The 18,974-nt window shown below is 33.6% G+C and overlaps 2 protein-coding genes across 2 annotated transcripts; both read right to left on the bottom strand.

Annotated features, from left to right (window-relative positions):
• Window positions 1–1,494: 1,494 nt before the first annotated feature.
• Window positions 1,495–4,503, bottom strand: LOC114387199 (zinc finger CCCH domain-containing protein 48-like). Its single transcript, XM_028347342.1, has 8 exons — window positions 4,415–4,503; window positions 3,510–3,920; window positions 3,015–3,200; window positions 2,813–2,914; window positions 2,566–2,715; window positions 2,262–2,441; window positions 2,030–2,127; window positions 1,495–1,925 (listed from the first exon to the last, which is right to left on the bottom strand). Exons 2-8 carry the CDS (start codon window positions 3,912–3,914, stop codon window positions 1,781–1,783), a joined length of 1,266 nt encoding a protein of 421 aa, XP_028203143.1. The 5' UTR covers window positions 3,915–3,920; window positions 4,415–4,503; the 3' UTR covers window positions 1,495–1,780.
• Window positions 4,504–11,800: 7,297 nt separating this feature from the next.
• Window positions 11,801–14,859, bottom strand: LOC114387455 (zinc finger CCCH domain-containing protein 48-like). Its single transcript, XM_028347649.1, has 7 exons — window positions 13,842–14,859; window positions 13,348–13,533; window positions 13,146–13,247; window positions 12,749–12,898; window positions 12,444–12,623; window positions 12,212–12,309; window positions 11,801–12,110 (listed from the first exon to the last, which is right to left on the bottom strand). Exons 1-7 carry the CDS (start codon window positions 14,244–14,246, stop codon window positions 11,966–11,968), a joined length of 1,266 nt encoding a protein of 421 aa, XP_028203450.1. The 5' UTR covers window positions 14,247–14,859; the 3' UTR covers window positions 11,801–11,965.
• Window positions 14,860–18,974: the final 4,115 nt, after the last annotated feature.

The following is an 18,974-nucleotide window of genomic DNA, read 5'->3' as shown; positions in this document are numbered from 1 at the left end:
CCATGAAAGTTGCTTATAATTTCGTTTCAAATATATTTATTTCTTAAATTCTATAATTATAGTGCTTGGGGAGTCTAAATTTAAAACGGGATCAGAATAGTGCACCTAGTAAACTAAAAAATATCACAAAAGGTTAAAATATTTAAATGTCTGATTAAATAAGGGAAATAAAATCCCATAATTAATAAAATGGAATGACCAAAAAATGCATTTTAGCCTTGATTCAAAGGAGGGTGTGTTAAGTAGAATGAAGAATCCGTGTAATATTTTTTCAAACAATAAGAAGAGATTTGTCCCAGAGTTACAAAAAAAAACAAAAATATTTATGTAATTTGACCAAATCTTAAGAATGTTATTATAATTTTGTTCATATTTAACTTATGTAGTTACATTATAATTTTAATTTTGATAAATTATTTTATTATCGTTGTTGTCACTATTTATTATTTTACGATTCTGGTCCTTGTCATTATTAACGGATGATGTGATAATCGTCTATTAGAAAATACTAATACCACGTACGCATGATGTTTCTATAAAAATATATATGAGAACTAAAATGAAGTTCACTCGAATATGACACTGTAAAGTTTGTACGTTACAAAAACTTCAAGCACCAGCAGCTTTCAACGTGTATACTATACTTAGGACGACATACGTTTTTAGCTATGCAATATCTTTCCTCCATTGTTTTCATATTCTCGGAATAATAAGAAGAAAAATCAAGCTTTCCAAAGCTTTCTATAACCCAACAAACAAAATTGAGAACTTGAAGCTTCCAAAAGTGTATAGTAAAACTATGAAGACATGCTTATTTGCAGTGCAATATTTTTCTTGGTTTAATTTTTATATTCACGGGATAATAACAAGAAACATATAGAATGTTTAAATAATTTTCTGAACGTAAACTGAGCTAGGCAGCTCTACACGGCTGTTTCTCTACTTGTTCCCTCGTCTAAGCTTCTGAGGAGTGAAACAATATTTTGACATAGTAATATGAATATGACATGGTAACTTTCCAAAGAAACTGGGCCACAAGGTACAATGGTTCAAAGAATATCACAAGATCCTGCTATGTTAATACAAATTCATTTCAATCATTAACACCCGGACAGAATTACTAGAAAAAGTCTATATTGTAACTGAAAAACCACTGCTTTATATGGAGTCTCAATTTCCCCTTGCTGTTTTCTTTCCACAACTATAGGCCACTAATGCTTACAATGGCATGGGTGACAGGAGATCCTCTAGGGTTCATCAGTTAGGTGGAAGTTAATTCATCTGGTTCTTCTCTTGAACAAAAGATGAAGATGTTGTCTAGACAGATGGAGATTATGATGAAGGCTCAGGTGTAGATGATGACACCCACGCCCCCACACTCCTCCAAAATATATGTATTGAATTACAATAGCAGTAATGCCAAAATAATTGAATTACAATAACGATTTTTAACAAGTAAGAAAAACTATATTTTGGGTCGAACTTATATTTGGATTCCAAAAATGTATTCTTTGATAATGATGGAAAGAATTTGAAAACGGACTTCATTACAAACCATGTTACTTACAATAGTAATATATTTATCAAAGCAGGAGAACATTACATCTGCTGGGAAGAATACAAAAGAATGAAATTGGTATTTCTATAAAATTGTCAATTTCAATACAATTGTTTTTATAGTGAATTTACTGCTCAGACAAATAAATTCATCCTTATCGCCATCTACTTCAAGAGGAAATAGATGGGATAATACAACTCCAATGTTGAAAGGAAACACATGTCAAGAGGATGCCACCTTGGGTACCTCCAACCATTTCCACACCATCAGCAAACCACTCTCATCTCCAGTGAAGAAGAGGCCACCAGGACCTAACTCAATTAATGCCACATCTTTCTTGGCAAATAAACGTCCCCTCTCTGAAAATCTGTTGAAAAAACATCATCAGAGGATTCAACAAAAAAATAAGAAATATTACCATGACGGAGGTACAGTAACAAAAAGAAACGTGAATAATTTAGATTTACTTACGATGGCAATTCATACATGTGAACTGAATTGTCTCTGCACGAGGAAAATAATATTGGCTTTCCCTCTGCATCAGGCATCCCAAAAAGTGAAACAACACCCTGTAATATAAAAAAATCATCAACTTAGGAGATTGACCAACTCGTCAGCATTATAAGAAATATCAGCTTGACTTCTTACACATGAAAATAACACCAAATGATATTTCAACACATAAGATTAAGTCAACGCTTACATTTTCTTCGGTGTGTGTATATATCACTTCCAAAGATCCTGCTTCAATGCAAGCCCAGACCTTAATTGTGCGGTCAGATGAACTTGACAACAGATATTGATCCCAACAGATAAGGGATGGGACTACGTCAGTATGATCATTTAGTGTCATTGTACACTGTAATGTATCCATGTCCCAGACCTGAAGAAGACAAAATAACAACATCCGGTCGTTATAGGACAGTTCAAAGAAAATTACATATCCTTTTCTCAGAAAAAATTCTCATGTTAATAAAGAAAAATAGAATCCTCAACAGCAGACATACCTTTATGCTTTGGTCCATGGACCCGGAGTACAGCATCTTGCATCCAACCGCCAGACAAAGCACTGCTTTAGTGTGGCCAGTGAGTGACGCAACCAGTTCAAAAGGAGAATCGGCTTTAGAGCTTCCTCTCCAAGCAAAAATGACACCATCCTGAAATTTTAAATAAAACAAATTTTAACTCACCCCAGAAAAAAAGAATTCGGTTAGGGGAATATTATTGGACAATATTAATAACATGGTTAGTTACCTCTGCACCAGCAAAGAGTGTATTGTTGCCAACAGTCATGGCACGGACTCGGCCTTTGGGTCCATCAAGAGTAAACTCTGACATGGTCTGGATATTCCAAGCCTTCACAACAACCACAGCCACATAATCAGTTTGCATGTACTACTCCTATGATTAGACATTATCATACATCAAAACAAAACAATGACAGATAAGAGCTTACCTTGACAGCATTTTGCAGACCAACAAAAATCCATGACCCCTCACTGATCAAAGAGGTAACCTCAGCACCAAGATTGATGACTTTAGCACATTGACCAGTATGGCAGTCCCATATCCTAACTGTCCCATCAGTGCTGCCAGAATAAAGTTTGTCGGATCCAACAGGAAGTGCGATGCCAGTGATAACCTGATGTCAAAAGCTTTAATTTAACTACTAACAAAAATATTAACATGATGCAGAGGCTCACAAATTTTAGCATTTCCTAGGAAACAAGGGAAGAGAATGCTTTTTCAAAAAAAAACTTATTCCGTTATTCTAGCATATAGTTAGATTATAAAACTCTATGACTGTAATCAATAATTGTTAAAACATTAGTCGATTATTAAGTCAGATATCAATTTTGATTTAATCATTATGCTAAAAATGAACTATGAAAGAACTTGAAATATAATTTCGGTGTGTTAAATACTAAATGGAGGTTCAAGAGTCAAGTACCTTCTTATGTTCATGAAGTTTCGTTACTGTGGAAAACCCATCACCACGAAACCATGAATGCAGATACAGGCATTGTTCACCATGTACACAATTGTTGTTGATCCAGTATTTACATATCCTTGGTGATGATTTCTTGAAAGCCTTAGCAACCCTTGTTGCATCTCCTCTATCTCCATTATCTCCAAGCAATGCTTTCTTTGAACCATATTTCGGGGTATTCTCAGAGGAGGAATGGGGCTTTTTTCCGTTGCTATATGCAGTATTGCCATAACCACAAGCAGCAGGGGGAGATGGTGTCTCTATGTGCAAAAATCTGCAAGGATTCCTGTTACATCTTCCAGCTCTCCAATAAGAGCATGTTGTACTACCAATGCGCTCAGTCCTTCGTGCAAACTTTGTATCCATGATATTCTAAAAAACAAGCATGGCATTGTAATGACATCCCAGATCAGGTACTGTATCCTATCAATAAAATTCTCCATGGCTCATGCTTTCAGTCATTAACTCAATGATTAAATCCCAGCCATAGACTTAATTCTTCATCCAAAACCCAAAACCTTTTGGCTCCCAAATTTTCCATTCCCAAAATAACAATCGTAAAGCAAGTGATGAACGGCAACAAAACTATGTTGATCGAGGAAGATCAACAACATCCAGATCAAAACCCATTGAAGACTTGGATCAAAGACCAATAATTTAACCCTGATCAGCAACGTCAATAGAGACTCTGCCCAAACCCCAAATTAGGGTATTGCCGATCCTTATGAAAACCCCGAAATAAATAAATTGAAAGGAACCCTAAGCTTCACTGAGATAAATGAAGTCGGATAGAACATAGATTCTCGTAGATCATCCATCACAAACCCTAAAAGAAGTATTAGATTTTCGCGTTCGGAGAAACAAACCTGAGTGGTAGAAACGTAGCTTGATTTGTTGGAACGATTGTTGAGAGAAAGAACACAGAGCAAAATAAGGCTTCTATTTTCTTAATCAAACGTTGGTTTTTGTTGCCAATGTTGTGTTAGGCTTATTTATAGTTTCTCTGTTAGCTTGTAAAGCACGCAACAATAAGATGAGATACAGGATTTTTATTTTTTATTTTTTAGAAAAAGGACATTTGCCGTCATATAAGGATAAATTAAGGCTTAAAAATAGATAGTTATTTTCTTTCAAAAAAATAATCATTTCTGAAATTTAATATTTTGAAGATAGTTTGAATTTACTTATGAAAATATTTGTTTTGAGTTTCAATTTATAAAATTATTTCTAGTGTGTGGAGTTACCTTTTGTTTGGATTAGAAATTTTAAAATTTTAGAGAATTTTAAATGCGTATAATTTAAATTGTTTTGATTTTAATTTATTTTATTTTTCAGATGCTTTGTTTGGATATATTAATTCAAATTTCTTGAATTTTAAATTATTTGTTTAGATAAGGCAGTTCAATTTTTTACATATGCAAAATTTCATTTTTATATTTTAAATCGATGAAATTTTAATATTAAACTTTATAGAAAACAAACACAATCTAATTTTGAAATATTAATTAAAAAATATTTTTTAATTTTTAATAATTGAAAAATACAAAATATTGATAATTTTAACTAGGATTGTTTTGTCTGACCATAATTGGTGATGTTTTAAATTCAACATCAACCAAGACTATTTTTCGGCTGATATCAAATGGAGTTTTTTTTTTGTCAAAGTATGCTGGAAATATTTGTCAGCTGACGTGAGTCGGGATTATTACATTTGAAAGCTTGAATGACCTAAACATTATGGTACTTATCTATGAAAGCTTAAGTATTTTGGTTTATGGTGTGAAAGCTTATGGTACTTAACTAGCATGCAGTGGTGCGTGTGCGCATCATATGCTTTAGTCTGAAATGAAATTATGGTCGTGTCATGTTGGTTCTTTGGTTTAGGAAGTGTCAAATGAAATTTGCTAGTAGTTTTCTGCTCAGGTGTTGGAGCTTTTATGCAGACTTTGGAGGAATTCGTGCTAGCAATTTTCTCTGCATTTGTACAATTTCCATAATAGTAAGGAACTATTCATATGGACCAGGATCACTGTTAAACCTTAAAGCAGCTTGTAGTGTTTGAAAAATAATCACATGATTTAATGTCCTATTATTCTCTTTCTCTTGTAATTTACACATTGTTTTGGAGCTGGTATTTGAACTTTGAATTAGAGAGAACAAGGAATGACCATTACTAAAAGCAAAAAAATATGTCAGCAAAAAGATCGTTGAAAGTATCAAGAGAGAATTGGAACGATGTGAAGCAGAAAAGAAGGCATTGGAAAAAAAGAGACTGCGTGCAAGGAATCACTGGCCATAGCACAGGATGAGTCTACCAAGATATCTGAAACTATCACAAATGCTAAATCTAAAGTGAGACACTTTTATAATTGCTCTCTGGTGGATGGTTTGCTTTAGTTTTATCATTTCTTCAACCAATTTGTAGGCTTCTTCCATGGTAATGATTTTAGGATAATTTAATGACTTATATAGATTTTTTAGATAATTATGCTTTAAATGTATGCAATCAACACCAGAAAAGTATAACCAATTATATGATATTTGATCATGTTGAGAATCACTCTATTGTTCTGCAAAGTAATTGACAGTAGATAGACCCAAATCAAATTTCAACTGAAAAACTTGAGGAACTGCAAAGTAATTGACAGTAGCAACAAAACCTTGAGGAACTTCATTCACAATATTTCTTCAGCAAAACAACACTTATAATATCAAAAGATGTTACTACAAATTTTTCCTAAAATATATTTCCCCTAAAACTAACATTATAATTAAAATTGAAAAACCTAACAACACAATGTTTGCTAAATTTCTCATTTTCTTCTGCAATGCTTCAATTTGTAAGTTCAAATTAGTCACTATCATTGATTCTCTTGTGACAGAAGAAGGATTAGAAACTTAGTTTTCTTCTTGGGTTTCTCCTTGTTCTTGCAGTTAGAATAGCTGTACGTCTTCCATGGTGGCAACGACGAATGATTCTACCAGAAAATGTAGAAGAACTGTCACTTGCAGACATGGAGAAATCAAAGCCCACTAGGAAAAAAGATGAAGTGAGGAGAGGAAAAAGATGGAGCGAGGGGAACAAATAAGACTAGGGAGAAACACACACTTAAGACTCCACCATGTTGGAATTGAGAGGAGAGAAGCTTTAGAAACCCTAATTTGAGGAAGAAGAAGCAAGTGAAGAAGAAAATATTGGACAACTTTTTAAATTTTGTATCAAAGTCCAGTCTACGTGTCACAATCTGAGATAATTTGTCACGTTGGATAGTCTATGTGGGATTAAAATTGCCAATAATGTACCTCACTAACGACGTTACTTTCAAATTTAATGGCAATGACTATTTTGTAAAACTTATGCAAAGATAGGGACTATTTTTAACATTTCAAAAAGATAGGGACTGCAAAAAGGGTCAAAAGTCAGGAACCAAAATGTCTATTTATAAAATTATTTCTAGTGTGTGACGTTACCTTTTGTTTGGATTAGAAATTTTGAAATTCTAAGGAATTTGAAATGTTTAGAATTTAACTTGCTTTGATTTTAATTTCATTTATTTTTTACATGCTTTGTTTGGATAAATCAATTCAAATTTCTTCAATTTTAAAGTTTTTATTTGGATAAGACAATTCAATTTTCTCCACATGCAAATTTTCAATTTTATATTTTAAATAGATGAAATTTTAATATTAAACTTTATAGAAAACAAACACAATCTAATTTTGAAATATAAATTAAAAAAATATTTTTCAATTTTTAATAATGTAAAAATACAAAATATTTATAATTTTAAGTATGATTGTTTTGCCTGACCATAATTAGTGATGTTTTAAAACCTACATCAACCAAGACTATTTTTCGGTCGACATCAAATAGGTTGCATCAACTGAAAAAACCTGGATGACAACGGCAAAAAAAATCATTGGCCGACATCAGCAAAAAAATTGTTGGACAAGTGGCCTCAATAACTTAAGACGGTTGGTGAATTAAGTCTCACTAACACACTTTTAATCCCCTTCTAAATGAAAGGCTCAGAATGCAGAAGAAGAAGAAGCAATCAATTTAAAAATGTTCTTTAAACATAAAAGGAAAAATTGATAGCAATAACATAAATGAGATAAGGGAAGAGAGAAATGCAAACTCGATTTATACTCGTTCAACCACTTCCCTTGCCTACGTCTAGTCCTCAAACAACCCACTTGAGATTTTCCACTATCTTTGTAAAAATCCTTTTTACAACTTCTGAACACCCAATGAATCTCTTTCCCTTGTGTTCAAGAAACTCATAATTCAAGAAACAACCAGTCTCTTGATTACAATTGACTTTTTGAGAAGAACAGAAAGATTGCTCTCCTTTAGAGTGGATAATACAATTTGAAGTTCCTGGATAAACTTTCAATAGATTTGCAAGTGTTTGCCCAAGAGTTGTTGAGAAAGCATTTGACAATGAAGTTCTCTTGGAATATCTCTTACTTTTTTATGTCAGACACACATATATATAGGCCCTTCGTACCTTTTCAAAATGCTTTGAAGAGATATGTATTTTCAAAAAGCTTTTTCGGAAAATTTTCATTGGTAATTGAATACACAGTTATATTTTGAACGGTTATGACTTTTGAATTTGAATTTCAAGAATTTTGTTTCCGGTAATCGATTACAAACATATGATAATCGATTACAGGTTCAAAATTCAAATTCAAAACCCTTTCTAACAGCTATTTTCCAAAATTGTCTTTTGGTAATCGATTACACTGCCTAATAATCGATTACCAGAGTCTTGGATGTCTTGAAAACACTTTATTTTGAGGCAAGGCTTGATCTTGAGTTAATCTTGAAGCAAGACTTTTTTTGTTGGAGAAACCTTGTATTAATATTGAAGCAATTCTTAACCTTTGAAGCAACCTTGTTTGATTCTTTTTTGGCATCATCAAAATCATGTATTCATATATTCACATTCTCCCCCTTTTTGATGATGACAATCATTATCAAGTGATTTCTTTTTAGCATCATCAAAACATCCATGATTCACAAAATTCCCATGATTGACGTCAGCGAGAAAAAATATTCTTACCGAAAAAACATCGGGCAACGCCAGTGAAAAAAAACTTATGTCGATGTCGGTCGTAAAAACATTAGTCACCTGTAGTTGCGAGTGTTGAACGCGAATGAGTTGCGAGCAATAACGTCGTGAGTTCAAGTGGGCATCTCCGAAAAAAGAATTTCAAATTCTATAGTTTTTTAGAGGATTTGAAATCTCACTGTTTTTGGTCAATCAAAATGATTTATAAAAGTATCAAAAATTAAATCTCATTTCAAATATTTTATCCAAACAAGTTATTTTATCCAAACAAGTTATTTTATCATGAATCCTTTTAAATTCCTTGAAAAAATGGATTTCCTTGCTGAATTGCTCCATCCTAACACACTACAAAATTTATAATTCATGTTATTTTCTTTCCATGAAAGTTGCTTATAATTTCATTTCAAATATATTTATTTTTTAAATTCTATAATTATAGTGCTCCAAACGGGAGTCTAAATTTAAAACGGGATCGAAAGAGTGCACCAAGTACACTTAAAAATATCACAAAAGGTTAAAATATTTAAATGCTTAAGTTATTATATATTATCATTTACTAATATTTTTAAAAAATAAAAACAAATTTATTATTTGAAAAAGCCACACACATATAATTTAGTCAATATGAACGTCACGGGCTATATTTTGTTTTTATATATATTAGTAATATATTAATATATTGATGCCACGTACACAAAAATTTGAGTGTTGAAATTACTCAAATGAGTGAAAATAGAATAGAATGGTAAATGAAACTAAAAAACTGAAAATAGCGACGGTCGAAATTTGAAGTGGACCATGAAAAAAAAAACTATGATAACTCATGATAGGTTCCTTCAACAAGTTTTTCTTTTAAGAGAAAAAAATTATAAACTTAAATTAATTCATTGACCATCATATCAAATTGTCAAGTAGTATTCCATAAATAAAAGTTATTATTCCCACAAGAACTTGATAATACTTAACAAATATTAGAAATTTTTACTAATTAAACTAAAAAATGAACAATGATGATTTGAACACGATATTCAATAATAAAGATAAATTAAAACAAAGGTACAAGTTATAATATTTTTGGGATTTTTTTACAAGCACTCAATAAAATGATATGAAATTCCAATGACAAAAATTATCGGAATTAGATTTCACCAAATCAAACTCTCCTTGCACTAAGATAACATACTCAACTTGTTATTCAATGTTAATATAAGACATAGTTCAAAAATGATATTTTAATCCTTAATTCCTTAGGTGATAATATCTAAGTTCTTCCATTAAAAGTCAATCTCTTGCATATTTAACAAAGAAATTGTTTTAAGTTCCATGACCAAAAGATAATCATTATCCTTCATCATATTCCTAGCTCTAAGGTTTAATGGATATTTTACCACAGTTCAAGTTCAAGATAAAAGAAAACATTTTTCAATCGCAATCTTATCTAAAAATTAAGGTACGGGTCACCAACCAATCGATAACAAGCATAAAACATAAAAGTAAAAGGCTAACATTGAAGAACAATGAAATATATAACAATATTTCAATAAAAACATAAAAGAATAAGGGTCAATACATAGATGAACATTTGAAATTGGACAAAAGACTAAAATTGTGAATCTTTTAAAAGTTACTGATGAAATATCTCAATTAAGAAATAAAAGACTAAAATAACCAACATTTTAAAAGGAGATGAAATGTCTAATTAAACAAGGGAAATAAAATCCCATATTTAAGAAAATGGAATGACCAAAAAATGCATTTTAGCCTTGATTCAAAGGAGGGTGTTAGAATGAAACATCCATGTAATATTTTTTCAAACAATAAGAAGAGATTTGTCCGAGAGTTAAAAAAAACAAAAATATTTGTATAATTTGACCAAATCTTCATAATGTTATTATAATTTTGTTCATATTTTACTTATATAGTATACATTATAGTTTTAATTTTTATAAATTATTTTATTTTCGTTGTTGTCACTATTTATTGTTTTACGATTCTGATCCTTGTCACTATTAACGGATGATGTGATAATCATCTATTAGAAAATACTAATACCACGTACCCATGATGTTTCTATAAAAATATATATGAGAACTAAAATGAAGTTCACTCGAATATGACAGTGTAAAAGTTTGTACGTTACAAAAATTTCAAGCACCAGCAGCTTTCAACGTGTATAGTATACTCAGGACGACATACGTTTTTAGCTATGCAATATCTTTCTTCCATTGCTTTCATATTCTCGGAATAATAAGAAGAAAAATCAAGCTTTCCAAAGCTTTCTATAACCCAACAAACAAAATTGAGAACTTGAAGCTTCCGAAAGTGTATAGTAAAACTATGAAGACATGCTTATTTGCATTGCAATATTTTTCTTGGTTTAATTTTTATATTCACGGGATAATAACAAGAAACATATAGAAGGTTTAAAATAATTTTCTGAACGTAAACTTAGCTAGGCAGCTCTACACGGCTGTTTCTCTACTTGCTCGCTCGTCTAAGCTTCTGAGGAGTGAAACAATATTTTGACATAGTAATATGAATATGACATGGTTACTTTCCAAAGAAAGTGGGCCACAAGGGACAATGGTTCAAAGAATATCACAAGATCCTGCTATGTTAATACAAATTCATTTCAATCATTAACACCCGGACAGAATTACTAGAAACAGTCTACATTGTAACTGAAAAAAGAAAAAACCACTGTTGCGGAGTCAACAAAATATGGAGTCTCAATTTCCCCTTCCTGTTTTCTTTCCACAACTATAGCCCTCTAATGCTTACAATGGCATGGGTGATAGGAGATCCTCTAGGGTTCATCAGGTAGGTGGAAGTTAATTCATCTGGTTCTTCTCTTGAACAAAAGATGAAGATGTTGTCTAGACAGATGGAGATTATGATGAAGGCTCAGGTGTAGATGATGACACCCACGCCCCCACACTCCTCCAAAATATATGTATTGAATTACAATAACAGTAATGCCAAAATAATTGAATTACAATAACGATTTTTAACAAGTAAGAAAAACTATATTTTTGGTCGAACTTATATTTGGATTCCAAATATGTATTCTTTGATAATGATAGAAAGAATTTGAAAACAGACTTCATTACAAACCATGTTACTTACAATTGTAATATATTTAGCAAAGCAGGAGAAGATTACATCTGCTGGGAAGAATATAAAAGAATGAAATTGGTATTTCTATAAAATTGTCAATTTCTATACAATTGTTTTTACAGTGAATTTACTGCTCAGACAAATAAATTCATCCTTATCACCATCTGCTTCAAGAGGAAATAGATGGGATAATACAACTCCAATGTTGAAAGGAAACACATGTCAAGAGGATGCCACCTTAGGTACCTCCAACCATTTCCATACCATCAGCAAACCACTCTCATCTCCAGTGAAGAAGAGGCCACCAGGACCTAACTCAATCAATGCCACATCTTTCTTGGCAAATAAACGTCCCCTCTCTGAAAATCTGTTGAAAAAACATCAGAGGATGCAACAAAAAAATAAGAAATATTACCATGACGGAGGTACAGTAACAAAAAGAAACGTGAATAATTTAGATTTACTTACGAAGGCAATTCATACATGTGAACTGAATTGTCTCTGCACGAGGAAAATAATATTGGCTTTCCCTCTGCATCAGGCATCCCAAAGAGTGAAACAACACCCTGTAATATAAAAAAATCATCAATTTAGGAGATTGACCAACTCGTCAGCATTATAAGAAATATCAGCTTGACTTCTTACACATGAAAATAAAACCAAATGATATTTCAACACATAAGATTAAGTCAACGCTTACATTTTCTTCGGTGTGTGTATATATTACTTCCAAAGATCCTGCTTCAATGCAAGCCCAGACTTTAATTGTGTGGTCAGATGAACTTGACAACAGATATTGATCCCAACAGATAAGGGATGTGACTGCATCAGTATGATCATTTAGTGTCATTGTACACTGTAATGTATCCATGTCCCAGACCTGAAGAAGACAAAATAACAACATCCGGTCGTTTATAGGACAGTTCAAAGAAAATTACATATCCTTTTCTCAGAAAAAATTCTCATGTTAATAAAGAAAAATAGAATCCTCAACAACAGACATACCTTTATGCTTTGGTCCATGGACCCGGAGTACAGCATCTTGCATCCAACCGCCAGACAAACCACTGCTTTAGTGTGGCCAGTGAGAGACGCAACCAGTTCAAAAGGAGAATCGGCTTTAGAGCTTCCTCTCCAAGCAAAAATGACACCATCCTGAAATTTTACAACAACAACAACAACAATAACAACGCCTTATCCCACTAGGTGGGGTCGGCTACATGGATCAACTTCCGCCATAATGTTCTATCAAGTACCATACTTCTATCCAAATCATTAAGTTCGAGATCCTTTTTTATAACCATCCTGAAATTTTAAATAAAACAAATTTTAACTCACCCCAGAAAAAAAGAATTCGGTTAGGGGAATATCATTGGACAATATTAATAACATGGTTAGTTACCTCTGCAACAGCAAAGAGTGTATTGTTGCCAACAGTCATGGCACGGACTCGGCCTTTGGGTCCATCAAGAGTAAACTCTGACATGGCCTGGATATTCCAAGCCTTCACAACAACCACAGCCACATAATCAGTTTGCATGTACTACTCCTATGATTAGACATTATCATACATCAAAACAAAACAATGACAGATAAGAGCTTACCTTGACAGCATTTTGCAGACCAACAAAAATCCATGACCCCTCACTGATCAAAGAGGTAACCTCAGCACCAAGATTGATGACTTTAGCACATTGACCAGTATGGCAGTCCCATATCCTAACTGTCCCATCAGTGCTGCCAGAATAAAGTTTGTCGGATCCAACAGGAAGTGCGATGCCAGTGATAACCTGTTTTCAAAAGCTTTAATTTAACTACTACAAAAAATATTAACATGATGCGGAGGCTCACAAATTCTAGCATTTCCTAGGAAACTAGGGAAGAGAATGCTTTTTCAAAAAACACTTATTCCGCTATTCTAGCATATAGTTACATTATAAAACTCTATGACTGTAATCAATAATTGTTAAAACATTAGTCAATTATTAAGTCAGATATCAATTTTGATTTAATCATTATGCTAAAAATGAACTATGAAAGAACTTTAAATATAATTTCGGTTTGTTAAATACTAAATGGAGGTTCAAGAGTCAAGTACCTTCTTATGTTCATGAAGTTTCGTTACTGTGGAAAACCCATCACCATGAAACCATGAATGCAGATACAGGCATTGTTCACCATGTGCACAATTGTTGTTGATCCAGTATTTACATATCCTTGGTGATGATTTCTTGAAAGCCTTAGCAACCCTTGTTGCATCTCCTCTATCTCCATTATCTCCAAGCAATGCTTTCTTTGAACCATATTTCGGGGTATTCTCAGAGGAGGAATGGGGCTTTTTTCCGTAGCTATATGCAGTATTGCCATAACCACAAGCAGCAGGTGGAGATGGTGTCTCTATGTGCACAAATCTGCATGGATTTCTGTTACATTTTCCAGCTCTCCAATAAGAGCATGTTGTTCTACCAATGCGCTCAGTCCTTCGTGCAAACTTTGTATCCATGATATTCTAAAAAACACACATGGCATTGTAATGACATCCCAGATCAGGTACTGTATCCTATCAATAAAATTCTCCATGGCTCATGCTTTCAGTCATTAACTCATTGATTAAATCCCAGCCATAGACTTAATTCTTCATCCAAAACCCAAAACCTTTTGGCTCCCAAATTTTCCATTCCCAAAATAACAATCGTAAAGCAAGTGATGAACGGCAACAAACTATGTTGATCGAGGAAGATCAACAACATCAAGATCAAAACCCATTGAAGACTTGGATCAAAGACCAATAATTTAACCCTGATCAGCAACGTCAATAGAGACTCTCCCCAAACCCCAAATTAGGGTGTTGCCGATCCTTTTGAAAACCCCGATAATAAATAAATTGAAAGGAACCCTAAACGCGAAACCCTATATTTGCGTCGTGGAAGCGCAGAAAACTTCACTGAGATAAATGAAGTCGGATAGAACATAGATTCTCGCAGATCATCCATCACAAACCCTAAAAGAAGTATTAGATTTTCGCGTTCGGAGAAACAAACCTGAGTGGTAGAAACTAGCAAAAGCTTCAGAATTCAACTCTCTTGATTTGTTGGAACGATTGTTGAGAGAAAGAACAGAGAGCAAAATAAGGCTTCTATTTTCTTAATCAAACGTTGGTGTATGTTGCCAATGTTGTGTGCTTATTTATAGTTTCTCTGTTAGCTTGTAAAGCACGCAACAATAAGATGAGATATAGGATTTGTTTTTTTAAAAAGACATTTGCCGTTATATAAGGATAAATTATGGCTTAAAAAAAGATACTTATTTTCTTTAAAAAAAAATTATTTCTGAAATTTAATATTTTGAAGATAATTTGAATTTACTTATGAAAATATTAGTCTTGAGTTTCAATTTATAAAATTATTTCTAGTGTGTGAAGTTACCTTTTGTTTGGATTAAAAATTTTAAAATTTTAGGGAATTTGGAATGTCTAGAATTTAACTTGTTTTGATTTTAATTTCTTTTATTTTTTAAATTCTTTGTTTAGATAAATCAATTCAAATTTTTTCAATTTTAAATGCTTTGTTTTGATAAGGCAATTCAATTTTCTCCATATGCAAAAATTTCGATTTTATATTTTAAATAGATGAAATTTTAATATTAAACTTTATAGAAAACAAACACAATATAATTTTGAAATATTAATCAAAAAATATTTTTCAATTTTTAATAATTTAAAAATACAAAATATTTATAATTTTAACTATGGTTGTATTGTCTGACCACAATTAGTGATGTTTTAAAATTAACATCAACCAAGACTATTTTTCAACTAATATCAAATGGGGTTTTTTTTGTCAAAGTAAGCCGGGAATATTTGTCTGTTAGACAAGTGACCTCAGATATCTTAAGAAGCGGGGTTGAATTAAGATATCAAAAACTATTTTCCTACTTAAAATTTTAACTCTCCATTTTAAAATTCTCAATGTACCCTTATTATGAATTACTTAACAAGACAATTTAAAATAAACTTCTTTAATGCAAAAAACAAAAAAACAATAAATAAAAGAAGTTTAAGGGAAGAGAAAGTGCAAACTCAGTTAGTTTATACTGGTTCGGCCACGCATTGTGCATACGTCCAGTCCCCAAGCAACCCGCTTGAGATTTCAACTATCTTGTAAAATTCCTTTTACAATGTCTGAACCACACAAGGACAACTCTTCCTTTGTGTTCAGATAACCTTACAACAAGAGACCCTTGGTCTCTTAATCAATTCTCTTGAATAAGAAAAGGAAGAAGAAGAATTATCTCTTTTAAGAGAAAGATGATATAATGAAGATCACTCAATGATTCCTTATTGAATTTGCAAGTGTTTTGGCCAAGGAATGTTTTAGAGGATAAGACAATTTTGTTTTTGAGAGGATGCGACTCTTTGTGCAGAAAAACTCTAAGGAAATTCGTGTCCCAAGTCACCTATTTATAGGCCTTTGAAAGCTATTAAAAAAACTCTTGAACAGATGTGACTCTTGAGAGTTATTTTCGAAAATTCCTCCTGGTAATCGATTACAAGTCTTGTGTAATCGATTACAGGCTTTAAAATTTGAGTTCAAATTTTTAATAGGTGCTATAAATAGTATCAACTGCTGGTAATTGATTACAAGAATTGTGTAATCGATTACATGCTTTCAAAAATATTTAAAAATATTTCCGAAAGCGTTTTGGCCATTGATAATCGATAACATCCTCGGGTAATCGATTACCAGAGAGTAAATACCATATTTTAAAATTTCAAACAAGCATCCTTTGGCCAAACCTTTGCATCATCAATTAATGAAAGCTTTCTAAGACTATTAAGGACTAACTTCAACATTTATCTTGGATTTCTTGGAGTCTTGTCTTGGATCAACCATAAGAAGCGCGTTTCTTTGGCATCATCAAAACTTCATGATATATTTGCTTATACAATCTCCTCCTTTTTGATGATGACAATATCCTGAAATCAAGATAAACTACATACAATTGATAATGCGTTCACACAACCCTTACTCCCCCTAACTTTTGGAATTTATGCCTAAGTTTATAAATCTTACCCTTGTTCTCTCCCCCTTTGGCAACATCAAAAAGCCAAAAATGGTTAAAGAAAAAAACTAAGTAAATGTCTAAACAAAGCACAAGTTATTCAAAAACTAAATCAATCCAGAGAATAATCCACACAAGTCTTAATTAACCAATTCAAAGTCTAGAAATAACCAAACACAAAGTCTAGAAATATCCAACACAATGGTAAAAGTCCAAGAGAACCATAACTAAAGCAACAAAAAGCCAAAATACACGACTGAAATAAATAACTACTTAAGATTGTAGAGATAACTAAGGGTTGGCTGGTGGATCGAAGCAACGCCTAATGAAGCTCATATCGTCCTCAAGTCAAGTAATCCTCATATCCATCCCATCGAAGCGAGCATCCATGGCATCCTAGCGAGTATCCATAGCATCAAATCGGTCACCCACAAAAGCTCGAAGACTGTGAAGTTCAGAGAGAACATCGTTCAGAAGTGAAGAGGAATCAACCCTTTGCGGTGGAGGAGAAAGAGTATATTCGTCAGGGATTGGCTGAGGTAAGTCTTGTTTCCGAACCCACTGACCATCATCATCCTTACGATAACCAAATGAGATAACCGCACCAGCACTAATAGCAAAAGACCTTTTTACTTGAACAAATGGTTCATCTTCCAAAGGAATTTTGAAATGATGAAGAAAAAGGGTGACGAGGTGAGGATAAGGGAGAGGTGCATTGGTCCGTAATGCCTTATGCATCCGGTACCGAATCAAGTGAGCCTAGTCCATCTGACGACTGGTAAGAAAAGCCCACATAAGAATCAAATCCTCCTCGGAGGCTTGAGAAGGGTTAGAAGAACGGGAAGTAAAATACGAACAATAATAAAGTGCATGATGCGGAAATCAAAGGTTAATGACCCAACAAGTAATCTGCCGGTCATATCAGCCTGGTCATTACAGACCATACGGCGAGCATCATGAATAGAATAATCAAACTTCCAGTCATCAATAAGGGTGCCCTCAAAAGGAACACCTTGATTGGGTAATTTTGTCAATGAAAAGAACAAAGATTGATCAATAAGAATAGACACATTATGCACCTCACAGTAAATAATACCATCCTGAATTTTCAAGTTATTATAGAAGACTCTAACTAATTCAGGATAATGAAGCAGTTTTAGAGACAAAAATTTAGTTAAACCAGAGTTTCGAAACACTTGATAACAATCAAATGTTTCATCATCAAATAAAGCAAGGTCTAGGTACTTAGGGTCTCAAATGACTCGATTGGAAAATTGGGAAGAGTGCCTTTGGCGTTGATCATATGAAGAAAACAAGGTAGATGATCGAGGAGATGAAAGAGAAAAAGGAATTGGTGTTGTGGGTGCTCCAGAAGGTTCGTGGCGGTGGTGGCCAGCAGCAGCGGTGGTGGAGGAAGATCCTTTGCGCTTCTTCGATGATTCTATCATTTGATGAAGTTTTAATGAATTTCAATTGGTGGGTTTAAAAGAGGAGTGAAAATGATGATGGTCGCCAGTTGGTCGGCCATGTGTCATAGGCAACGCTCCAGCCTTTTTGTGGATGAGTTGAGGTGAACTCTGGAGGTGGTGGTGGTGCGTCTGTTGCCGACTACTATGATGCCTCGCCCTGTGCCTGCCTGGGGGTGCAGTACTTCTCGATGAAAACCCTGCTAATAGGGGCCTAATCACCCTATTGGGGGCGACGGGCAATCCGTAGAACTGACGGAGGCTCGTAATCAAACCTGGAAACCCTAGGACCCTGTTGGACTTCTCTGGGCACACTGAGTGTCTTGTAGGCGTGATCCCTACAAACAGTAGATGACATCAGAAATCAGTTGAGCCACGTGCATACTTACCTATGTCTTGATGGCATAAACCAACTGACATTTCGGCAGGGGGAGATCAGAGTGGTGGTCACTTCGTAGAACCGACAGAGGCCTGTAATCAAAGCTAGAACCCCAGGGCCCTATTGGACTTCTTCGGGTCCACTGGGTGTCTTGCGGGCGTGATCCCTACAAATAATAGATGGCATCAGAGACCAGTTGAGCCATGTGCATACTTACTTATGTCATGATGGCATAAACCAGCTGACACTTCGGCAGGGGGAGATCAGAGTGGTGGTCGCTGGGAAGAAGGTTGCTAAGTAGCAACATCATCCATATGTTGATGCA

The sequence above is a fragment of the Glycine soja genome, chromosome 15, assembly GCF_004193775.1.
Source record: "Glycine soja cultivar W05 chromosome 15, ASM419377v2, whole genome shotgun sequence".
In the NCBI taxonomy this organism is placed as follows: Eukaryota; Viridiplantae; Streptophyta; class Magnoliopsida; order Fabales; family Fabaceae; genus Glycine; species Glycine soja.
This window is presented reverse-complemented; position numbering and strand designations above follow the sequence as displayed.